Source organism: Neopsephotus bourkii, unplaced genomic scaffold (assembly GCF_033783945.1).
Source record: "Neopsephotus bourkii isolate Nb327-2 ecotype Australia unplaced genomic scaffold, CSIRO-AGI_Nbou_v1 NB_463, whole genome shotgun sequence".
NCBI lineage: Eukaryota > Metazoa > Chordata > Aves > Psittaciformes > Psittacidae > Neopsephotus > Neopsephotus bourkii.
In genome coordinates, this window is record NW_026900965.1 from 1,787,241 (window position 1) to 1,813,283 (window position 26,043).

At 46.2% G+C, this 26,043-nt stretch overlaps 1 protein-coding gene across 2 annotated transcripts in view; it reads right to left on the bottom strand.

The window, feature by feature from the left end:
• The window catches only part of HCN4 (hyperpolarization activated cyclic nucleotide gated potassium channel 4), a 136,002-nt gene that overhangs the window by 78,196 nt on the left and 31,763 nt on the right, over nucleotides 1–26,043 (bottom strand). Inside the window, exon 1 of one of the 2 annotated variants that reach the window (XM_061349938.1) lies at nucleotides 17,680–19,216. The exons of the other annotated variant lie outside the window; for it this stretch is intronic. Within the exon in view, the coding sequence (XP_061205922.1) occupies nucleotides 17,680–18,383 (704 nt within the window). The 5' untranslated portion in view covers nucleotides 18,384–19,216. Of the gene's footprint in view, nucleotides 1–17,679; nucleotides 19,217–26,043 lie in introns of those variants that run through there. 2 annotated transcript variants of the gene reach the window in all.

Below are 26,043 nucleotides of genomic sequence, written 5' to 3' on the forward strand. Positions count from 1 at the left end.
TTGACAAATTGATGCCCTCATACTCTGCAGTAGCCCACAGAGAGGTGACAAAAGCAAGCAGCAGATAGCAAAGTCATCTACCAGGCTGACAAAAAGACTTCCAGCCATCTTGAGATGATAAAAATGTTCCTCCTAGGTATTGCTGTGCCGTAGCTTGGTGTTCATTAGGAATCACAACTCCAGCTCCCCCCCCATAGAAAGTGGGGTGAAACAGAAGGTCTCTTAACAACATCCAGGCTCTCATAGGGGCTCCTAGAGACCCAGGTTTGGGGTACTCACCATAACCTTTGAACCATGCACCACCAGGACAACCATCTCCGCAGCAGGTTTAAGCTGCCTTAGAAACAACTCTGCATGTCATTTGTGTGGGTAGTTGGCCATTTACATCCTATCACCTTATGATGAAAGACCAAAGAACACAGAAAGAGCTTTCTGTGCCTGAGAGTGGCTCAAACCTGAACCTGATGCGGCTGTTGTCCAACTACATGAAGCCATTTACTCAATGAGATACTCTGTGAAGTACATACTCTCCAAAGTATGGCTTCAAGTGTTGGAGGCTGAGGAAGTGCCAAAGGAGCAATGTGTATGGACCATGGATTGGGATGGCTGGAGTATATATTGTATATTATTTCCAAACCTCAGCTGACACTGACCAGTATTACTTCATGAGAATCACCAGAAGAACACTGCTTTACATCAGCACTTCCCACCCTGGTGGGAAATGTTCATGCTGGCGTCACTGTTTCAGACCAGCTTCAGCACAAAGTGCCAGCCATAAGCCTCTTGTTCTGAGAAGATGGGGGTGGAAGGGAGTAAGACATGGAACACAGTAATGAGGTGGTGGCTATGTGTGTTTCTGTTGCAAAAGCAGAATCTACTTTTCCTCTCCAGCCCTCCTGCTGCTAACATCAGACTCGTGTTTGCAGGGAGTTATTCAGTGAATCCCAAACAAACCTAACATTGCTGGGATCTTGGGGGCAACCATGTGCTGGGCTGTGCCCCTAGAGCGTCAGGTCATGGAGGGGATCCTGCCCCTCTGCTGTGCTCTGGGGAGACCCCCCCTGCAGCCCTGATCCAGCTCTGGGGCAGCAGCACAAGAGGGACGTGGAGCTGTTGGAGCGAGTGCAGAGGAGGCCATGGAGATGCTGCGAGGGCTGGAGCAGCTCTGCTCTGGAGCCAGGCTGAGAGAGCTGGGCTGGGGCAGCCTGGAGAAGAGAAGGCTCCTGAAGGGGAGACCTTAGAGCAGCTCCAGTGCCTAAAGGGGCTGCAGGAAACCTGGAGAGGGGCTTGGGACAAGGGCCTGTAGGGACAGGCCAAGGGGAATGGCTTGAACCTGCCCGAGGGGAGACTGAGCTGAGCTCTTAGGCAGAAGCTCTTCCCTGTGAGGGTGCTGAGGCGCTGGCACAGGGTGCCCAGAGAAGCTGTGGCTGCCCCATCCCTGGCAGTGCTCAAGGGATGCAATTCTATGATTGTTAAGGTCCCAACCCATTCTGTGATTCTGTGATCCTGGTATTGAGACCCTGGACAAGAGATGAAATCACCTCCTAAAAATGCAGCAGTTAAGAGAAAAAAAAAAATTCCAAGCACCTCTGATTATTTTAGGTCTCAGCAGAAACATACTGTGCCAAGGCTGTGCTCAGCTAAGGCATCCACGTGAATCCACTATCCCCTCCTAACATCGGATGCTGAATTAATCACTGCACCTACAGAAACAGTATGTATCTCACAAGAGATACTTTTCCTTCTGACCTCAAAGCTCTTGATGTAGGTGGCTGAGGCTCACCCTCAGCACTGGCAGCTGGGGAAGCTGAGGCAGGTCTGCAGCAGAGAGGTGGTTATCTCCTGAGCGCCTGACTCACAGGCAGGTCCACAGCAGAAAGGAGGAGATGAGGAATCCTGAATCCGTTCGAGTGACTGCAGGGCACTTCAGCTCCACAGAAAGGAAGCTCCTTATGTAAGGAACTGTGCTCCAAAACCTTTTCTAAGTAACTGAGAAACTATCATTTGTTGGCCCCACAAACAGCCCTGCACTGAGCTGACTGAAATGAGGGAACTCAGCAGAAGCCTACAGGCAGCAGGAGACATGGGAAAAAACAAGGACTCTGCATACCCTGAGTGAGGAGAATGAGAAAATCAGGAACTGCTCATTTAAAATATATTCTCCCCTAGAAAGGGTACCCCCAGACACACCTGCCCTAGGAGGAATCCCCTCAGAGTAGAAAACATCAGTGGCCACATTCCAGGCATAAGAGGCCTCTTCCCTCCTGTCAGACTGGTAGGAGCCATGTTGCCTTTTCATCTTTCATGGCACGGAGGGTGCTACGGATCACTCCTCCATAAGAGCAGCTTCTTGGGGATCTGGGCATTTTCACTTCACACCTATGTGGCTTTGATGCAGGATGCTGATGGATCTCTCCAGGACATGTAGAAAGGACACATCTTTGTGGTGTGCTGGGGATGCCCAGCGGATTCTCCTTTCTCAAAGCTCTAATCCATGTCGCAGGGGTTCAGTGACCCACAAAGTCCAGTTGAGAAACCTTCCAGAGCAAGCTGTAACTGCAGCTCCTTTCCTTACCATTCTGAATGCCCATGATGATCAACGGGAGTTTGCACAATAACTCTCTTTAAAAATATATATAAAATGGGAAAACACTGGTTCCAAAACATGGCATCTTACTGTAACTGTACTATACAGTCCAGTGCTGCTCCTCCAATACATATAGCACTTTTCTGCCAGAGACATGCAGACAAATAGTGATGGGCACCATTAAAAAACGCTTAGATAAATCTTTTCCAGTATGGGCTGGCCTTGATCTGCTGTATTTAAGTCAATGGAACACAGCCATTGAGCCCTGGGGGAAGAAGTGCCGGCCCTAAATCATGTCTTTGATGAATTGTTCTTGGGAAGGAAGAATTCATTAAGCATTCTGCTCAGCAATTAGAAATAACTGTATTTTTAGAATGAACAACCTGCCAGAAACAAGTTGTTTCAGAAATATATTCAGATTGATGCAGCCCATTTTCCATCAATACATAACACAGAGGCTCCAGCCTGCCAGTTCCCAGCCTCCCAGGAGGGACACTGCAGAACAAGGTAGGACAGTCCTGTCACTGAGGGCTCCACCACTCCAGTTCACATTCTGTGACCAACTCACTAGAAAAGAATGCAGTTTCTCCATGTATTAGTTTTCCAGACATAAAATGGGAATACATATACTTGCTATTTCACAGGAATATTACAAAGCTATTTCTACAAGCAGCTGGGACAGTACAGATATGACAGTCATGAAAACACAATAAATAATGTAAAAACCTCTCTGCATTTGCACATCAGCACCAGGGCTCAGACATGTGACAAAGGGAATGTGAAATCACAATCTTTTTGGACATATGACCAATAAATTACCTTATATATATATATATGTGTGTGTATATATATATAATAATCTCATTCTATATAATTACCATATATCTATATAATAACCTCATTCTATAGAATTACCTTACATAGTACCTTATACTTTAGCTATACCTGAAATGTGCAAGTAGTTTTGTTGACACAGTGAACAGTTACCAGAAGGAGAGTGGGACAGGTTCAAGCTCTCTCCCGCCTATTTAAGGTACAGATTCCACTGACAAAGGAAGTCCAAGTGTACCTTTTCAGTCTACCTGCTTTAAATCTTAAATCCCCTTTCTTCTAGACAGGATCTCTTTCTGTTCTCTTCTCCTCTTTTGGTGAGGGCAGGGTCTATTCCTGCCTGAAGCCCAAGAGCAAGATGAGCAACAGCACTTTGCAGATGCCACAGCCCTCCTCACCAATACAGACTTCTGGTCCCCAGGTTGGAAGAAGAAAACCTAAAAGAACCAAACCATGCTCTGGGTACTGAAGGTTACAGCCACAAACAACTATTCCAGGCTTCTTCAAATTTCATGTCTTTAAAGAAAAGGCATGTGTAATCCTTTGCTTGTGGTGCCTAGAGGCAAGTCTGTTCCCTGCCCCATTGTGGACACCAAGGATGGCAGCAATGTCTCAATGAATTCCAGCTTTTCCAAGAAGCAGCACAAGAATGCACTCTCAAAGGTCCTCTTCTCTAAAACATGAAATGCACTTCAACACACAGGGCCTTATTTCAAGGCTATTGTAGCCTTTGATTTCAGCAGGAACAGGGATGTGCTAGCATATTATGTGAATTAGCCCAGAATTTAATCTAGTCCTGTTTAAGTAAGCTTGGTAGTAAGGCAAAGGTTAGGGACTTCCTCTGTATCTTTCAAACTTGTCCCACCAAAAATATATGTGAGATGACACAGCCAAACTGGCTGGTGCTCAGTAGATACAGGAAGGCTGAGAAAGAGAAGTATAAAGATGGCTCAGTGATGGGGGTACCTGGAAGAAAGCCCTGCAAGTCCCTGAAGCCACCATCCTCAGCACTCCCTGGTTCCATGGGGAACAGCAGCAGCTCTTTCACTGGAGTGTAGGCAGAGCACATCAGCTCTGCCCTCGAGTACATCCAAAGCCATTTTACCTCATTAGATATTCAGACTGTAATTTAGGGATCTCCTTTATGAAAGACATTGAATCAGAAATAGCTATTCTGTGGGCAAAGAGCAGAATATTCAGCGCTTTAAAGTACTTCCACTGTAGCAACAGAGAACCAGCCTTACTGAGCCCTGCTTCAAGATCCACTCCACAAACACCAAAATGTGAATGCAGTCTGGTATCTCACAGGAATGCAGTATTAGCAGGTCTCATGCTAGACACTGTCCATACAAGCCTCAGAGGTACCTACACAAGAGACATAGGCCAGAAGTAGCTCCAAGGAGTAAAACTGGTTCCCAGTGTTACCCCCACTAGCTGCAGTGGATTCTCACCATGGAATCTGACTCCATATATTTTATCTGTTGATAACAACTAATTTCAAAGAAATTATGATGGATCCACCAGAACCCCAGTGTGTGGAGGAATCATTTCACCCTGCCCTGCAGCAAAGCTAATGCTAAGGGGAAGTGAAGCACTTCCACAGTACACAGCACAACCACACACAACTAGTGCTTCAGGGCAGGGTATGAATACAACTCAAGCATACTACTCAAGCTGTCCTAAAACTACTCACTGTGTTAGGTGGCTGCTCGTAGGCTTGCAGTCTGCTCCATCAGCAGCCATGGATTTTGAATGATTAGGTTAGGTTTTATTACTACAAAACTCCTTTATCTGGGATATCCTCTATTCTGCCTTCTGAGCTGCCCAGGGCTATGTATCTTCCCTTTGAAAAACAAGTTTTCAAAGAGCTTGTGAAGAATTCCTTCCCCTCTTCTTGTGAGCAGCTGTAGGAAAGCTGTGCTCCATCCTGAACCATTCCAACTGGAGGTGTCACCAGCCCTATGTCTTTATCCCTAACTGCACTGCAGATCTGAGTAGCCAAGTCTGTGACAGGCACAAGTTTCCACTTACCTGTCCTGACTTGGAAGAGCTGTTCTTTCCTGAAAGAACCTTCAGCCACAAGGCTATGCACCAAAAGCAAGGCCCAAAGTTCGTTCGTGGTCCAAGCTGAGGAAAAGTGAATGACTAAGGCCAAGGCATCCTGTTCAGCTCTTTCACAGCTTGTTTCTACGAAGCTGGAAAGAAATGCTCATGGCCTGCCATGACTAAGAAAACACATGTGTGATGATTACACGAAAGGAAGGGTTTAAAAACAGCTCAGCCTTGTGAAAACAATACCCTCTCTATCAGCTGCCAAGTCCCAGAAGGGTTACATCTCCCCACTCCCTCAGTGACTCCCATACACCAGTGTCTCCCACAGCTATGCTTGTGGATAGGCATAATCCTTCATCTTGACAGACAAGCCAAGACCTCTGTCATTTCATATTCTCCATAAGAGCTGCTCTGCCCTGCAAAGAGGGTTGCACTCACTGGGGGACTGGGCTTTGGAGATATCCCACTGCTTTTTTTCCCCTGCTTTTCAATTTCAGCAGAGGAGTGGAAAGCCAGCTGAGGTGCTTTAGGGTGGGAAGAAGAGCAAAAAAAGAGAGGTAGCAGCGGCCTAGACCTGGGAATCACCATCCTGTGGTACCAGAGAGAGCGATCCTTGATGTGTTCAGCTCTGTTTTGCGTTTTTCACATCCACATCACTCACAAGGCATTGTATTATTAGCTGCACCCCCAATGTTATGTCTTCATTTCCAAAGCAGACTCATTCACACACACATAACATATCCACCCACATGCAGTAATGGTTAGACAGACACAAAGCCACCCAGCAGCCTGTGTTTGGGGTGGGAACAGCTCGCATTAGCTCATGAGGAAGCTTAGTTTTAATTCTCCCGAGCTAGCCAGGCTGGAAGCTGTGTGCTGCTCTCCTGACTGACTGCGGAGCTCCGAGCAGGGCAGATGATGTCAAGGCAAAGCTTTTTTTGTCTGCAGTGCAGATTTTGCTGTGTGAATTTACTTGCAGATGAGGCTTCCAGATCCCCTGTTCAAAAGCAGGAGCCCTAGGCCATACCCACCTCTGCCACTGTTAGCCCCAATTCCCATTTGTGCTGCAAAAGGAGCATGGAACCAGCAGAGCTGCCCTTGTTTGGAAGGCTTTGGCCCAACTAGACAACAAGAAGCCAGAGGAATTCGCCCTATCTGGGTGACGGATCAGGAGGAGGTGACAGGAGTGCCTGTGCTGCAAAGAGACAAAGGCGGAGGACCCAGTGATAACAGGAATACACTGAGAAGTTCTGAACAAGGTATCTCTCATAGAATCCCAGCCTGGTTTGGGTTGGAAGGGAACTTAAAGCTCATCCAGTTCCAACCCCTGCCACAGGCAGGGACCCCTTCCACTGGAGCAGCTTGCTCCAAGCCCCTGTGTCCAACCTGGCCTTGAGCACTGCCAGGGTTGGGGCAGCCACAGCTTCTCTGGGCACCCTGTGCCAGTGCCTCAGCACCCTCACAGGGAAGAGCTTCTGCCTTACATCTAACTTCACAGGAGGTTTTGCAAAACTGAGGCCCAGAAACTTTCCAAGTGCAGTCAGGGTTGAGCCAACAGTCACTACCCAATGTGGAGTTTGATTTAAGCATGTCTTCTACCCAGGCATTTGCTCTGATTCCCAGCTGAGGAACAGGCCTAGTTGCTCTCTAACCACAGCATACACAGTGCATCACCTCAGCCATGGCTGGCATGCCCTGAAGCACACTTGGGTTCGCACCGAAGGCCAGGGGTCACAACAGATTTCCCACCAGCTTAGAGTCAACAAGCTTACAGGATGTTTGCTGCCACAGCACAGCAAAGGGCAGCCCGTTCCCCAGCTCCTTGTGGACCTTTTATTCGGGAATGTTTAGTAAAGCCAAGAAGCCACATATTCCCAAAGAAAAGGGACGCACACCTTGCAATACTCAGGATCATCTCCTTTTCAGAGCCTCTCCAAAGCCCATGCAGGTGCTGCACAGTTCTCATTTACAGACACAAAAGGTGAAGTTCCTTTTGTCTCCCTTCCCATGCAGGCTTTTTTCTACCCTTTCCCAGCCTAGTTCTAAATGTGCTACACAATATAGCACCATACTGGAAGTGTGCAGGCACTGGTAACTGGTTTCCTTACTAAGACAAATAACCCAATTACCCAGAAATTCCCTCACAGTACATGGATCTACTCAGTTTTGAGGTCTTTGCAAAAGATGGACAAGAGATGTAACCATCTACAGAACTACACAGAAGAGAACAGTCATGAAGAAAGCCTCATGGAACCACCTCTTGGACATGAACCATACCCTTGCTGACATTGACTCTGGCATCTTCTGCTATGTTAAAATCTTTCAGAGTTCTATAGCATCTTCCACAGCCCCTGGCAGTACCATCACTCCTTTTCAAAGCTGGAGATCAAGGCACAGTGTATTCTGTTCAGGATGGCTCCCAGAGTCTCCACAAGATGCCTGACCTGCCTTCCAGTTTGTCCTTCTACCCATTGTTTATGATTCCAAATGTATATGCAGCTAAATGAGCAATGGGAGAATGAAACAAATGCTTTGTAGAGGCATCAAGGTGAAGAGCCCATGAGCTGTAACCTAGACTGGCTCTCTCTCCTGCCCTCCCCACAATTCACAGACAACCAGAGATGGAAGAAAAATATTCCTTGTGTTATTAATAGAAGTCTAACTTATGAATGCATTAGTGCTTCGAAGCAAAGGGGGAAAGATCAAGCATCAAGAATTTGTGCTCAATGAAAGTGGGTTTGCTATTGTTAAAAACCTGCATAGAGTCAGGCATCATTATCATTTCTCTTATCATCTGGACTCTTGGGAGAGCTCATCCAAGCCCTGACACTGCCAGGAAACATCACCTTTGCACTGCTTCACCCTACCTAGTGCAACTCCTGCTTCTCTGTAGAGCCACCACATCCCTGCACTCACTCAGCACACACCCCAGTGCTCTGCACCATCCCAGAGGTGGACAGAGGGGAGAGAAGCAGCAGAACAGAGCTGGGTAACACAGGGCCTGTGCTCCCCCTTGGCCCCCAGACACACACACACGCAGGCGCACACACCCCTGCTCTGCAGATGAGGCTGCACCGGGTGACACTGATGGCAGAGCTGGGATGAGTTAGCACCTTGCCCTCAAATCACATGTGAAGAACAGCCACTGGGAGGAAGGCACTGAGTAAAGTGGAGTCCCCGAGTCTGGGGAATGCAGCCCTTATCTCCCTCACAGGCTTTGTGCGCTGATAACTTCCCAAGACATTGCTTTCCCACAGCCAGGGAAATCCAGCTGCACTTCACTGGGTTTTCCATCCCCCAAACATGCAGGGAGTGGAACTGAGCATCAGACTGTAACAGTGCTCAAGCAGATCGGACCAGGAAATCCGAATCCCACCAGAGCTCCTGTGCACCCAGCCTCCCTGGAGCTGTGTCCAGGGGTGAGGAGTTACTCAGGGTACAGCTACTGATTTCCTGGCAGTCACAAGAACCCTGAGCACAGCTGTGAAAATTCAAAACCCCAGGAGTTACAGCTCCTACACTAGAGTGAGCTGGCAACCTGCAGCACTTCTCCTGCCTCTATGCTCTGTGACAATAGATGCATAAACACAGGCAACCTCTCCATCCAAAGAGGCAGAGATTTAAATCCTTAATTAGCACATTTGGACGAGGCACCACAAATGAGATTAGCTTTTGTGCATCGCTGGGGTAGCAGTTGTGCCCCTATCATGTCCAAGTGATGGGCCCTCAAGCTGACCTTACAATTCCCCTTTGGATGCTCCTCTGCTTTGCTCCCACTGGCACTGTATTCCCCTGCTGCATGCAGCATCTCCTCGGGAGTGAACAGCCTGGATTTACTAGCCTGGTGCTGATACTAGGCGCAGAGTGACTACATTTGATGTCAGCCACTGTGGATATACTGCACAGAATGAACAATTTCAATTTGTAAAGGGACTTCCCAGGTAGCAAACCATTCACGAGGGAAAAGGGGCAGAAAAAGGTCTCTATAATAGCACCTTGTTAGCACAGCACACATCTGCTCTCTCTTCTCTCTTTCTGGAGTCCTAACTGCTTTGTTTGCTGACAAAACCCTGCCTTCATTGCTGTCAGCACTGCAGAGCTGCTCAGAGCCAAGCTGCGTTCTCATCTGCCCGCTTCAGCAAGGATACCTGAGCAGCTCTTACTGCTTGTCATATAGAAAGCAGCTTTGATTTGAAGACCTCAGGGTGAACTTGCAGTGCCGCTTGGTCAAGAAACCTTGTCCTGACTTATAGGCTGAAAAATTACTGTTTTACAACTGTCTCACTAAGAAACACTGGGATAATGTGGGAATAAGCACTGTATGGCTGCTAAAGGAAGAGGTTACCTAAATATCTCAGAACAGAACTTAAATCAACCCTGCTCACCATAATAACTCTGACTCTTCTGCAACACAGAGCAAGTAAATCTCATGGAGTTATAGATCACCAGACACCAAAAAGGTAATAACGTCCCCAGCCAATGTTGCCTGATTTGAAAGATGGTTGTGGCTCCTACACCCACATCGGCAGTCACAGGAATACATGTGGGACACTGAGAACCAACACAGGAACAGAGGATGGAGGTCTCTCCACATGGAAACAAATCCATGTGATGTTACAAACAGGGAACAGCATTTGCCTGAGTTGGTGATTTTCTTAATTCTTCCTCTTGACCCCAAGTTCTGGAAATAGCCTGCCCCCTGCACACAGGAACAGCCCAGACCTTGGGGCATAAACCTTCAGGGGTGAAATCTTCTGCTCTCACTGGCCACTTCCCTACAGCCTGGCCTTTCCCTCACACTCCCCAGTGGCACTGGCGGAACTGGGGTTTTCTAAGTTCCCAAAGACAGCAAAGGACTTGGCACCTTTGTTTTTGAGTGACATTCATCTGTAGGTAAATGGATTTAATAGCTTGTTAGAGTGCCAATTAGAACTAACAGTAACTCAATTGACCTATAACTGCCTTGGCACCAACACAGCTTTCAAACATAGGAGAAAGGGAGGAATCTATCCTCTGGCAGAGAGGAGAGCTCAGATAGTTGGGTTCAAGAGGAAACTGAGAGATTCATGGGCTTGCTAATGAGATGCTCATAACACATCAGAAACAAAGACATATTTCAATGATCTCAAGCTAAAATGACACTGTTACCCCCAGAAACAGATCGCTCTTTTATCTGTTTAATAAATGGGTTTCAGTGCAGCAGCAGTGACTCTACAGTAGAAAAACCTCAGTGCCACAGAAAGCACTAGCACCGTTACCTAACCAGAATAAGCCTGTCCTGAAAACTTCACTTTACCTGCTTAGAACAATATTGAAAAGTCCTACACAGATTCTGTGTGTGCCTACCAATAAACACCTTCAGAAAACACATTTTTCCTCAAATAAAATCTATTTCACACCAATGCAGTGGAGACTGTGCTTCTATACAAATTCATCATTTTAAATGCTTAGCTCTGAGGATGGAGGTAGTTTAAGTTTAAAAGGTAAAAAAGCGGGTAGAGTTTATCTAAGCATTACTGGGCTGGAAGTGTCCAAGGATGGAAAGACATAATGTGGAAGGGTTTAAAATTACCAGGCAAAATGATCCATTCTTAAATCAGGAAGGAAAGAAGGACCTGAGAAAACAGATTGTCTGAAGAGTCAGAGGGACAACAGCAATTAAGAATATATAGAAGGAGATGAAACTAATCTGCAGAGAGGTCACAGAAAAACACCCTGAAGGATGGAGACTGGCAAGGGAGGGAACCAGCCTCAGTGAAGAGCCAAGTGCAGTATATTGCAACTGGACCATTGCAGGGGCACTGGAGGGGCATGACTGAGAACTAAAGCCAGGTGGAAAACAGTGGTCAGATGGTAAATGGGTACCAGGACCTAGGACTGGCTGGCTAAGAAATCTGCCTCGAAAAGCCCAGATAATGGAGATGGGACTGGTGGGATAAGACACACAAACATGAAGTGAGGGATGGGGAAAACAGCAGGTTCAAGACAATGGGGTAGAAGATGGGGAGAAAACAAGGGGAGAGTTTGTAATAAGCAGAGTATTTCCCTTCGAAGCCTGGAGAGTAACCCAAGAACCTGGTGCATCATCGTTGCTTTGCTGTAACTACCTGCTACAGCCATTGCTTAATTCAGAGCAGAGGGCAGTGGAGCATCTCCTTGACAAGATCCACACCTGCCAACGAATCCAGAGAGATGACTGTGATGAGGATAGGGATTGATTTGTTTTTTAAATCTTAACAACTGTACAAAAGCACTGCGTTAAAAATGAGACTGCAAAGTCAAAAGCTCAGGTTATGAAATAGCAGAACGGAGGTTGACTATATTTTGTTAGAGTCATTACAAGATTCAAAACAGTTCTTCCCATAGAATTCACCTGAGAGGAAGGGCTTGAGGCAGACGCATGCAGGAAAAAGATTTTCTACAGGAGCTCATTTCTTGCACTATCTGGAAGGTTTGCAATGAAAGAGATAAGGAGCTGCAGAGATGCGATGGCGAGGGCAGATGAGCGGTACCCTGGAGAGCCTATCTTTACCAAAAAGTTCCTGCAGAGGTGTTAGGCAAATCACTCAACCCAAAACTGTGATTACAATAATGTTCTTATGTGGTGATTAAAGAGAACACTATGTCATTATTCACAGCTATGTTGGGGGGGGGGTTTGCTGTAACAACAGCTAAACTAACAAACATCAGAGGATTGGGAAGAGGGTGGGTGGCATCGGGTTTCTCTGGCTGGCTGCTCAATCCTCCAAATGATTGCTCCCACAGGGGCAGAGCTCTGAACATAAGGTATGTGCGTAATGCTACGTCCTCTGCAAAACAGGTACTCAAACTGACAACACCAAGGTAATGTTTTGCACAAAGGAACCATCCTTGTGCACACTGGATGAGGGATGGGCTTCTCTGAAGAGATAATGTGTTCATCTAGTGGCAGAGAGATGTTTGAAGGGCCTGAATTAAGTTTATGCAGAATCTTAAATCTCAATTCTTGTTTTAGTATTTATTTATACACTTTCATCTCAGTTTCTGCACCTGAACATACGTGAAAGTACTGTAATATTATATGATCATAGTCTTAAAACTTATTATAGTGATACACTGAGGTGTTTCTCCTACCAAGGACTTCCTATTTCAAATGCTGCCTTTTCCAGCATTGAACCTGTCTCATACTAAAATCTGTAACCCCACACTGACTGGCTACTGTGGGGTTTTCATCCTCCCCATCATGATGTGAAGATGTGATGACTTGCCTGTGGCCATGGGAAGTGTGGCTGCACCAGTTTGGTCTCCTTAGCTTATGGTCACAAAACCATGTTTCTTCTCCTGTGGCCTAATTCACAGCCCACTGAAGAGAACAGATATCCAGCCCATGCTGTTCAGTGGGATTTGGATTATCTCTCATATTACTCCTCTCATTCTGCTCCAGCACAGCTGCCCTGGCAGAAAAGCTGTCTGCAGTAGAGACAGCAAGATGTGACTTCAAGAAAGCATCTCCCCCTCCTCAGCCAACAGTGGCCCCACACTATTTTGAAGCAACTGCCATCAGGATGAAAACGAAAAGAAGCCAGCACAGTCTGGCTGCCTAGCAATAAACCTGGGCCTGAGCTGCAGTCTGGTTTTGTTTCTAATGACAGGTTCTGCTCTGAATCCAACTGTGTCCCTGACCTTTCCCTCTAAGCAGAGGTTTCTCTGAACCCAAATTTCAATTTGCTGGACATAAGGCTCAGTGAGTAGCTTGCATTTTAGTTTGCTACAAGCAGTGGGCAAGTCATACGAGGGGACTTTGCTGCTGTGGGCAGCCTCTGAACGTGAAGCAAGGCGGGGTGCAAGCAGCAGCATTCTGGGCTGCAGAAAAGGGCATTACTGCCTGAGAGCAGGGAGAGCAACAGCCACCCAAGTGACCTGCAGTCATGAAGCAGTGCTGTATGCTTCACACATTGCTCACCCTCCTCACAACACAGCGAAAGCTTAAGAAGAACAGACTTCATTGCTGGAGCAGTATTCCCATCAGGAATGCAGGGAATCGATTCTACTCAAGAGAGTGTAAAAGGGAAACATGCATCCTCCCCACTTTTGCTCAATCCCATCACTGCTATTGAGTTCAGTGTTTAGTACTGGAATTAGTAAATCCCAGTGATTCCCCACGAGTGTCCCTGAATGACACTGCTCAGAGGTCTGGAGCAGCAGGAAGGGGAGCAAATGACTTTGTTCTGCAGGAATTCCCCTATCTGAGCACCGATACCTTTGGGTGTCACAGAAATCTCTGCAGGCTCCCAAGCAGACAGGGGGCTCTGGCAGAGGAAGCAAATGAAAAATGGGATCTGTTTGTACACAACTATCACAAGTAAAGGAGAACAATGAAAAGACAAGCCCTAAAATCTGAAGTTGGGTCTGCTACCGAGTGGGATATTTTCCATTGTTTTCAAGGAGGCAGCAGCTTCTCTTTTCTGTGAAGCAGTTAATAGGTTACTGGGCAGTGAATTATGTTCAGTTCAATTTACATCCACTGTTTGGACTATTCTAGTCCTTCGGGTAGTGTCTCTGTTCTCAGGCCTTTCTAAAAGCAGCACGCTACACCTTTTTACAAGCAATTCTGGAGAGCAGCTACACCCAATATGCTTCAGTCAGCTACAAACTAGATAGATGATTTTTTGTCTGGAATTTTTTTATTAAACCAATTGCACTGGATCAATGCTTTCTCTTAGCAGTAAATTACAATTCTATCTACCCAGTGGAAAAGCTTTCAAAGTCACAGATACATCTTGATGCAGGAAATAGTGTTTGGCTCTGCACTGATGGGGAATCAACCCCACATGCAACTAAACTCAGGCCGTTAGCACATACAGCTGCACCTCAGAAACGGCGCTAGGATTCTTATTTTCATTAGAAATTGCTAAGCCACCTTTTAAGTGCTTTCAGACCCAGTCCACTGCATTAGTCACAAGTACTCAGGGGCAGGCAGTTTGGTTTTTATAAAGGTCATTTGGTGTCTTTTCCCCTCACAATGGACTAAAAGCAGAAATCAACAGAGACTTAATCTATATTAATTTGCTTTACTCTTGGAGGGTCATAGATTTGCCACTGGAATTAGCCATGTTAGATGCTAAAAGGATAATGTAATAAGCCTATGATGAAAGCCTCTGTCCTATGCTAAACCAGGATCTTCTTGCACACACTGAGAAGGAGAAGCAATTCCATGAAGGCAGAGGAATGACACCTATGTCATTTTGCAGCAGAACTGAGCTTCAGTAAATAGACTGGAGTGTTCCATTCAAAACTTCCCATCTCAAGCTGTACTGAGACAAGAGTCACAAGGTCTGGAGCTCTACCACAATGCCTGGAGATACAGCTCACTCTCAGAGGTGAAACTCATTTCTCCAAAAAGACAGAACCCAAGATCTGGGTCTAAATATTTAACTTGAACCATGTCCACCAAATGCTGATGTGCAGTTTTGGTGGCAGAAAAGTGCAGGATAATGGAGATAAGGTCCTGATGTTCCAGACTCTGCACCCATCTGTAACAAGGAGCAATCACGCATTGCACTGCGTAATTTTCAAAGCAGAAAAGAGAGTCCTTTGGGTCAAGGATAGAGCTCTTGCAAACAGTTTGATAATATCTGCTCTTTGGTGCAATCTGCTGCATTTCAGAGGTCAGAAAATATTACTATTCATGTGAGATGTTTCCAAGACAGATGCTTTAGCAGTATTCAGAGGAGCAGGGAATGCAAAACCCAAAGAGCATCTGGGAACGCTCCCACTCTTCTCCTTCAAGGCAGCCATTGTTCAGAGGTCATTTTTCATGGAAGCCCACACATTCTCCCTAAGCATATTCATATTCAAACAGATATGCTGCAAGTGACCCAGAAGCAGAGGTGAACAAAGTTCCCTGGAAAATACACATACTGACCATAGGGTAGCACATCCAACTCCTCCCCACCTCTTTAAATGTCTCTCTGTACAATCAGTACCACTGCTCCATCTGATGTTGGTATAGCACAGGAGGAGAAGGCACATATCTGTGTGCAAGGCTTCGAGCATTAAATGAGAATAAACACAAAGCAGTCAGATGAATTTGACCCTAAGCAGAGAGTGTCTTGCGTCAGGGTGCAGATACCCAACTCACTGTGCTTTCTCTGCACACATGCAAAGCTACATTGGGGAGGATTATATTATTAATACCAAGGAGTCACACATGCATATATACATATATAGCTGCATGCATCATGAATGGCTGTTAGCAGCCTCAGTGTGATCCTCTGGCTGGGCAGAGTCTAAGCTCACCCGTATATCACGGTCCTTTGTGCAAGGCTAGGAGTGGCCCTACAGCCGAGTACCTCAGCAGTCAAAACTCACCTCCTAGTTTCCTGTGCTATTTTAAGGAGGCAGGACTGGTTCACTAAGAATCTTCAAAACATAAACTCTTAGGAGCATCTCACCTTGGGCAAGGTGGTTTCATCAGCTACTGCTACAATCCTGCCACTGAAGTTTGCCAGCCTTGGTTCTGTGCTGAAAACGTAGTCAGAAAGATGGAAGGGAATGGATCCACTGTACAGATACATAAAAGGTACACAAACGGAATGCTACTTTTGTATAAACCCAAATGTAAACCAGAGATTAAAGCCCAAATTCCTTGAGGGTGTGACACACTGAGAACACCTTGCTAGGGTAACCCAGGAAAGTAAAGTAGTTAAACTCCAGACTCACAGCAAATAATCCAAACAATAGCCAAGAGTATGAAATTGGGCTTGTTCTTTTTAAAGCTATGACTCTCCCATTTCACCATGTTTGTGAAGTATGACTTGATCAGTCACAACTGGGAGGCAATTTTAGACTCTTTCCCATCTGGGTTTGAGTAAGATTGTACTTGCAAGGAATATGTATCATGATGTAGCTCCTGGAAACCCTCATATGCTCGGTCAGCTGTGTGCTCGGGAGACTGGAATGCACTGAATTCAAATGACAGTGCAGTCTTCCAATTCACAGAGCTTTCTAATAACATTTGTTAATCCAAGTAAATGTGCAGGAATCTGGTGCCAGTGCTGAGTCTTCTAAGCATGTGGACTGCTTACTAAACCCCTAGAAAGTAGTATCAAGAGGCTTCTGTCTTTGGGCACCCAAATCCACCCTGCAACTCCTTCCTGCCACTATCTTTCTGTCTAACTGTATTCAGGGACCAATGCAAGATATCATGAAGAGTCCAAGAATTCCATAAAATCATGTTGTTTGATAGATATGTGTTTGAAGAATGTTCTTCTGTGTGCTTTTAAATGTGAGGTGTAAGCTAGTTGTAATGAAAGTTGAAGCAATAAACCTTAGCCACTGACTGCGCTAAGTAATTAATTATTGATTGCAGTACTTTATATACATATTGCAGACAACGATTCACCTGGGCATGAGACAGGGAAATACCCAAAGCCAACCTCTCTGCTATACAGAACTCCATAAAAAATGGGTGTAGGGTTTACAAGTTAATGTCCTTATTAATCTTCATGGAAACGTTGCTGTCTGAGTGAAAGCAAGCCATTACTTTCGCAAAGACTATGTTAACTATTCCCCACCCAAATGAATTTTGCAAATATGGATCTGCAGATGCAAAAGAGAAAATCTTTCTCTGTAAGACCAAAGGTGTTAAGCTCCTTCTTAATGACTGCTGCTCTCCCCTACACGTACCAATTCCTGACAAGCGATGCTGCAGTACAAAGCCACACAGAACAGCAACAGTAGCAACATCCTGCCCTAACTCATTGGGAACAAGGGGGAGGACTCAAGAGGTACAAAACCAGGATGTGAACCAGGAATCAGGCAGACCGTATGCTCTGAACTGCAGGTGTAGGACTAGTTAAGCAGCAGGAGCCACCACACTTCTAGTCTGAGTTGTGCAGCAGGTGGGAACATTTTTCCCCGTTTACACTGAACTTAACAGAGAGGATTTCCCTTATAAAAAGCCAATATGAAAATACATTTGTTGGCTTAAAAACACAAATTAGAATTCCTGCTAGTGTGGGGTCACTAGAACTGAGCTTAAATAGAAATGAAATCTGCAGATTGCTTGACCGGAGCAGATCTTGGATGTGTCCTCCAGCTCCTCTGACTAGGAAATGAAGGAAAAGTTCTGCCTGGGTGTGTGCACTGTGCAGAAAGGTCTGAGTTGGACATGGGAGGGGAAGGGGAGACCAGCTAGTTTTGGGTGGGCCAGGATGGGGGGATTGTACCTGAAGTCGCTGTAGGGATGGATGATCCAGAACCCAGCAGACTTAACCCTTTCCTGCTCTCTCTCCACGGCCTTCTGGCTGCCAAACATCCTCAAGGAGAATTTGTTGACCCCCGGCTGGAGCATGGCCCCAAACTGCCTCTGCATGAAACCAGCTTGGCCCAGCCTCTGCTCCTCATCTGGGGTGATCTGGTCGCACCCTCCACCTCCTTCCACTTTGATGGAGGTAGAGGAGCAAGCCCTGGGGGGCTGCTGCTGGAGCTCCGGGGGGGACGCTGGTGGGGGAGGCGCTGGCAGTCCCTGCTCCAGCTCCGAACTGCCAGGGGGGCTCTTGTCCTCACTGGGGGAGGCCGGCTCCCCTTCGCCGCCGATCAGCCTCTTCTCCTCTGCCGCGTCGTGGAGGTGCCTGCTGGTCAGCGAGGACAGACTCCCTTTGAAGCGGCGGCAGTCCCCGTTGGTGCTGGTCTTGGCACCCTTGCTGCCCACCTCTGTCTCCACGAGGCCGGGGTCACCCCCTCGGCCAGGGTCTCCCCCGAGAGCCCGAGTGCTCCCAGCAGAGGGCGAAGGCAGCGGCTTCAGCCTGATGCTTTTCCTCCGGGTGTCCTTGTCACTGTCTTCCTCCTCGTCCATGATCGACGCCTTGGGTCCTATCTGCTGGGGCAGGCTGTAGAGTCTCTTCCGCATGGAGGGGGGCAGCTTGTCCATGGCTGCTGCTGCTGCTGCTCAGTAAGAAGGGAGAGACCCCCCCGCTCTGCCCAAGGAAGGGAACCGTCACTGCCCCCAGGCCCCTGCTCCCAGCTCAAGGGGCAGAAGGGATCAGAGACTGGCGTGTCATCTCCTTACCAGACTGTGGCATCCACACGCTCTGCATCAAAACACAGGCTCTGCATCCAGAAGGGAAGGAGGAAAAAAACAAAAAAGAGAGAAGGCAAAAAAAGCCCCCCCCCCGTCTCCTCTGTTGTCCCGATTTGGGTACTTGCTGCTTGTCTCCCCTTGGTGAGTGTTACTGCAATCCCTGTCTGTTCAGATCCAGAGCACCCGGCAAGAAGTCTAGAGGAGAGCCGTACACTTCTTGCTGGAAGGTGAGGGACGGCGGCAGCAGCAGCAGCAGCAGCCGCTTTGCCATGTTGGCATCGAGATGCAAATGTGCTGTGTCTCCCGGCGGGCAGACATCATCCAGAAAGCCAAGCTCAAGCCCGGGTGCCTCAAACTCCTCAACCTGCCGGCCAGTAACACAATGAACTGCAACCTGCAGCAGCCACTGCTTGCTTACATCACTGTCATCACTTATTCCTCATGCAGCTCCTGCTCCTGGGAATATTCATGAAGTGATCCCATTCTATTGGGTTGCCATAGGAGCGACTACTGCACGCAGGCTCTGCCTACCTGAGCCAGCACCCGGGCTTCTTAAAAGGGCAACGCCTGGCTGCCAAGGGGGTGTGTGCCTCAGCGGGCACCGCAACGTTGCTGCTGCGGAGCTGCAGAGCTCCTGCTGCGGAGCCAAAGTCACCCGTGGCTCGGCTTTAGCCAGCAGCGCCAGGCTGGATGCACCCGTGGTTTAACGGCAAGAAGTACCGGGCAGCTGGGATTTAACAATAGCAGCATAAGCATACAATAAAATACATGAACAATAGGAGCAAGAAGATTCCTTTTCCTCTTAGATGCTTATGGTCCCTGCTCCTTCTGGAGTCGTGGTGGCTTTGTTGCAGGTTTGCTTGTGAAGACACGGAGCGGGGGGGGGGGAGGTTGTGAGAAAGGGTGAATCCAAACCTAAACAGAGGTTCACCTTGAAAATCTCACTTGCATGCAGAGCAGGGAGTGCCTGGCTTTCCCAGCAGGAGTTTGCCGGCTGGGGAAAACGCTGTGGTTTACACCTGTGTGCAAAGCAGCCCTGGTGTGGAAGGTGTGGTTTAGCTCGGCTGCCTTGCCTCCCCGTTAGCCTTGCAAAGCAGCACTATTCCTCCACTGTGGGGCTGGAGCTGTAGAAATCATTCCAAAAACAAATAAATAAAAAGAGAAACAAGCTGCATCTGGAAGAGCTCCCCTGCTGGAATGATGGCGAGGAAGGAGGGATGCGTGGGCTCTCCCTGCCACACAACTCGGGGAAACCCACTTCCCAGTGGGCACCTGAGTCAGCACTTTCTGCGGCACACTCGCCCTCCACTAGTGGGGCTGTCGGGAGGCTGGTCCTGGGAAAGCGGCAGCTCCGCATGGGAAGCCTGCTTTCTCTCATTGAGGGCTACAATGCACCTCATATAACAGAGGCCAAAGCAGTGGGGGAAAAAGGGCTAAAGTCAGGCATTTCCCTCCCTTTTGTTCTGTGAGAGGGAAAGGGGTGGCAATCAGTCCTGCTTTGTCCTTCTTTGGGAATGGCTGTTTATTCCCTTGTGTTTAAGAAGCTCTTAAGATTCAAATGATTTCTTAATGTAAAGCCTTTAAAACCAGTGGAGTTAAATGAAGAATCTGTTTAACCATATACAGAGCACCTATATTTTTGCATAGATTTGCTATCTGAGGCTTTCTGAAATGTTTGTTGTTTTCTCCATTTAAAATCCTAGCTCCTGGGAAAAGGCAAGCACATGAACTGCGCAGGCATGCAGAAGGGAGGCTAAACATAGGCAACTGATGCCCACTGCAAGCAATGAGGAAACCCTCACCCATGTCTGCACTTCTGCTTTCATAAGCAAATATTCCCCTTTTCTTTTCCAGGAGTCCCCTGCCACATGCCTCAGGTACCTCTGGCATTTAAAGCAGCAGATGTTACTGAAGCTCTTACTTCAAGGAAATGCAGGCATCAGCAGTGACTTCACCATACAGATACACAGCTCATTCTTCCTCATCATTGTTTGCCTGCTCTCACTTGAATCCTTTCTCTGAAGCATTCACCTGCTCCTCTCATCCTCCCACCTCCTGGCACAACCCAGATGGGCTGTGACTCATTTGAAATACTCCTCAGTGAAGCTACCCAGTGTGAATATTATTTAATATTATTTTCATTACAATTTCTGGTAGAACAAGCTTTTCTGGGGAAATAAATCTGAGTTTTCAAATGCTCCCGTAGATTAGATAATGTGAACCAAGCCAGTGACAGCATGAAAGGTCTTTTTCCTCCTCTTCTTCCCTCCTCCAGGCACTAGGGATGCTGAGGTGTAAGCACTTCTGTGCCTAAGCTGCAATCAACTGCCTTCCAAAAGGATGTGTTTTGATTAATGAGGTGCATAAACTGATGCAGCTTTTTAAACACAGTCCCTAATGTTCCTAAAGAATGACAGAGCAATAAAGGACATGCTCAAGCTGTTTGTCCTCTCTCAGCTGCAGGTATTCTAGACACCCTCTTTATGTCCTGGCCTCTCTGGGACTGTTCTCCAAGCACTGCTGTATCTGGTGACACAAACAAGATTCTCTTACAGCCCTGAAGTGGGGAAGGAATACAACAGAGCATCCAAGCTGCAGAATGCTCCTTTATCACTTCTGTAGCTAGGACAGAAATTATCAGGTGCAAAGACTGAGTCAGGCTGACTGCTGCACTGTTCCAGAAGCACACAGATATCCCCATGCCCAGAAATAAGAATGACAGCGCTCTAACAGATCTAGGCCTTGTCTTAACAGACAGCCCAAAGTGCTAAAAACCAGAAGGTGCAAGCTTCTGCAGCTCTGTCTCCAAGTGTGGGTTCCTAAATGCTTCTAGACACTTGGCTCCAGGAATTACAGGTATCAAACTCTGAGGATGTTATTAAGTCCTTAAAATGTAATGACAATTTTGTGCCCAGAGAACTTCAAAATAATGATACTTTATTTGAGAGCCTTCCAAGAATTAAGTGCAGGAGGCTGGGAATTATCCTTGTCTAATGGTATGAAACTACTATCATGGACATTATTTATTGTCAGCATTTGTCAGCATGGCAGGTCTTTCCATGTCAGCAAACAGACATTTACAGGCACATTTCAGAAGAGACAGCACTGCTGTAGGACCAGGTCCTGCCTATCATTGCCTGCACAGCACCCCCAAAGGGGGGATAGAGAACCCACCTGCCAGGAAAAGGGAGAACTGGTTTTGAGGGAAATGATCTCCTTGTAAGCAGTGTTTGTCAGCTACTCATCTAAGACTTGGCATAGATACAAAGGAAATGGATGTAGTAGGGAGAACGCAAGTGAAGCAGCCAAAGATTCACTTGTTTCTTAGGGGATTCTGCCAGCTCATATATACATACATATATATACATTTATGTATATATGTGTATTTATAGATACTTATTTATAAATGTATATGTGGTGGTGTTTTAATAAAAACCCAGTGCTGCAATGCAAATGGGAAAAACTCCATTCCAAAGGAGCTCAGGACTATAGAAGAACAGACTGAGAGTCCTCTGGCTCAGGGTACAGAAAGCAGCAGTACAAGTTTTCTGCATGCTGCATGGGGGAGAGTTTCATCATTATCCTTGAATCCTTGTGTTTTCAGATGAAAAAGGAGTCCACAAACATGTGCTATAGATTGGAAGAATGGGAGCAAGTCCTTCCAAAGCTGCCTATTGTTCCTCACAGGCAGGCAGTAACTCATAACTGACATGTGAAATTCATGAAATATTCAACACTACAAAGCAGGGAAATTCTACCTCAGAGTTTTAGTGGCAGAGTCTGCACTTGCTGCCCTGGCAGCTGGTATCAGACCTAGAAGATAATAAAGAAATAATCACCATAAATATACAAATCCTACCTTCCCTCACCCTTATTAACTACCCACGTGTGCTGTCACACTTGTTAAAATTCAGGCAGTGTGTTTTTCTTGCTCTACCATGTTCCTTATAAAAGCAGTAAAGTGGCGGACTGAACTGCTGGAACATGTGTTGAAACCTGTTTAAGCCACAGCAAAGACGGGAGCTGAGGATTTGGCCAGGATAAAGGAAACAGCTGAGGAATGGGATGTGAGATCCATGCCAGGATGCTGGACTCTGGGGGGGAGAGGAGTCCTACAGATCAGGACAGAAGGAAAAATCCACTGTTGCTACAAAAGAATTGTTTTGGGTTGGGAGAAAGAACAGTTCAAAGTCCATCAGTGGGAGCAGATTGATACTGAACAGATCCCTAGCAACAATAGACTGTGGAGCCTGGTGAGAGAGGCAGCAGCAGGAGATACACAACAGCACAGAAAAGTTTGTATCAGGAAGTACTTGGAAAGTTATATTCATTCCAGCTTCCAGGGGCAAATGAATCTCAAGCAATCCCATTCTCTTCACTCTTAAAACGAAGATTAAAAAAATGAGCCCTTATTTAGGACACATTGTGGGGAACATGCTTGCAACCAACAAGCAGCTCTGCCACTGGACTGCAAAAAAGATGTTATCCAAAGAACCAGCCGTGTTGGTATCTATGGAAAAAAGTCCCAGACTATGCAGGGAATAACCCTCCCAGAGTTTCAGGATGCTTGCATGTTTTGCAATAGCTGGTAACCCTCACTGAAGCAAGGAGCTAAAAATCACAGCTGGAAACAAATTAGCATGAGTGTCTGGCCATCTGACCTTTAATATTCCTCTTGCAGAATAGAAACCTTCATAGAATTAGAAAAATAGAGACAGGTAGTGAGATATGAAGCTGTGAGGAAGAGAAATGACATAGAATCTGACATTAGAGCAACTACATGATTAAGTCACAATCATTTTTAGTTTACAAAGTACCCACATTCTTACATTAGGGTCTAAACTCTACAGAGGAATTTTCCACTATTCACAATGAAATGCTGATATTCAGCTTGTATCTTAGACTTCAGTAAAATTTGCCTTCCAAATGTATATTTCCATCAAATTTCTATTTCAAACCCAAGCACTAGCTTGTTTTGCTACCCTCATCTGGAATTAATCAGGAAAGGGTTGAACAGCATGGGGAGGTTTGCTCAGACTGGATCAGCTCAGTGCCTAGCAAAGGACTCCTGCTCAAAATAGCGCCTTTCTCCCACATTTAATGAGCTGTGGCCCACAAAGAATAATGGATCACTTTCAGCAGGCTATCCCCACCGATGGATCTCCTGCCTACATGAACTGTACTATTATGGATTCTCAGGCAGGGCTAGATTTGATGGGAAATGTACTATTGTTTCCAGTAACAGGAATGGAAGCCCCCAACCTTGGCAAGTCTTAGTGAGGTAAATGCAGTCAGGGCTGACTTTAACTCTTCCTCTTCCTTGGTGAATCAAACTCAACATTGTGCTGTTAATGCAACTGCAAAGTTTCAAAGACATAGCACCTCTCAGACATTTAAACAGCTCTGGTTTAAGAATTCCTAATGGATGTATCCTAACAGCACCTCCCTGCAGCAAACTGCTGAAGACAAGCAGAAGATTTCAAACCCTGAAATAAGACTAACTAGGAACAAGATGCTCTGTACGCAAAATACTATGAAAGAAACATCCCTTAGATTTATGCCTTGTCACTGGAGTCTCCCACTTGCAGTGGGAGCCTAACTTGCAGGATTCAGCACCAACTTTTCCTCCAGAATTCCTAATTGTACTGTAGTGGATTCTCTCATGTCTAGTCATTTCTTAAGGCTAGTGCATAGGCTGCAGCAGCTTGGAGCAGAAGACCCTCAGAGATTTGTTTCAACCTAAATTACCCTTTAATTTAATGTTTCTATGACTCAAGAGGAACTCTCTCTTTACTCTTTTTTACTCTACTCTTTACTACCTACTTTCACAAATATATAGGAAGATACTATTTTCGAGACAAAATCCCTCTGTCAAATTTGTTTTAAACCATCAAACAAGCTGAAGTATTAGTAGGAGGGAACTGACAGACTGACGGATACAAAGCATGACTGCATAAACTTCATTTCCTCAGAGAAGATACTAGAAGTCATGTCAGGATTTTGGGAGAACAAACTCAGACATTTCCATGCTTATTCAGGATTTCTAAACTCTTGAAGGTAGCAAAATTGCAAAACCAAGCTTAGCCAGCATGTCTGAGCTCTATGGCAGTGGGAGAGCTTCAAGCAGAAGATTATACTTTATCACTGCCCCTCACTGATACCCTTCTCATGCTGCTACCCACAGAGGGGGCTTCAGGTAGTCATCCCTCCCACTCAGCAACTTAAATGGAGTAGAATTTCCCTGCCACTAAAACCATGGCGAAAGGCAAGGGAAATGGAGTATTTCTGCCTGCATTTCATTCCTTACTGGCAGAAGTACATCCTTTACAAACAAGCAACTAGGTTAGGCCAGCCTGAGTCCTCAAGACATTCCCATTATCTTGCAAGAGAGTGATTTGTGCCACTGCCATGTCTGCTGCTCAGCAGCAGTGTGTGCAACTGTCAGCAATGCTGAGTGCCGTGCTGAGCCAGTAGATAAGTAGAGGAAGGGAAATAAGCTTCAGTTGATAAGGCTACAAATAATTCTGTGAGATCAAAATAAAGGCCTCCTCTGTTTGGGCTTTGCTTTTAGAAGCCAGCCCTTCAGTGGTACTGCATATAACCCACTCAAATCCAGAAGGATCTCGTGGCTATCCTACATTGGGAGACTGTTTCCTTGAGTTTGCACCTGCCTATGTGTACACATGCAAGTTTGTGTTTCTTTAATCAAGCTTTTACCTCACTTCTAGATCAAAAAAAAGCATTCCAGGTCCAGTCTGAGCCTCTGTCTGTCATGTTTCTGTTTAATCATGGGTGTTACTGAAACGTCCAGAAAATCCTGCTGATCTCAAAACCCCAGCAGAGGAAGGTAGTCCAGTCCCAGTCTAAACAGCACAGGAGCAGAATATAGCAGCAGAGTAAACAACCTCTTGGTCTTCAAATGCCAGTTCAGTGTGATCTGGAGCCTTTTTGCTTGTTTAAAGAAGGCTTTGTTGAAAGGTGCTAAAGCAGGGAAAAGAGACAGAGAAGGGTGGATCCAAAACAGAAGAGAAGAAACTAAGAACATGAGAAGAGGGCAGGAGAGAACTATCTGCATCACATTCACCTTTCTGTGTGATGAAGTTGTCCTGTGATGCTGCCACTAAGGAGGGGATGAACTTTCATTATAAGCTTCTTTATGGTCATTCTTGCTCTTAACCAACTAAGGCGACATTCTGAAAACCTTATCTTTACCAAAAAGTGAATTTCCTTCTTTTGAAAGCTAAAGCCAAACCTGTTGGTTTTGGTAACAAGAAGGTTGCATAGGTAGAAGAGAAAAAGAGAAAAAAAGAGAAAATACACTTTTCCTGGTGTCCCCCCCCCCTTTTTTTTTTTTAGCTGGTATTTACCCAAGTATTTTTTAGCTTGTATTACCCAAGTGGCCAGTTGTAAAATGAGATTTGGACACCCCAATAACAGGAAGTTCAAGTGCTGTACACTTGACAAAGATTAAATACCCAGTAAACCCAGAAAGGTGGAGACAGAGCATTTT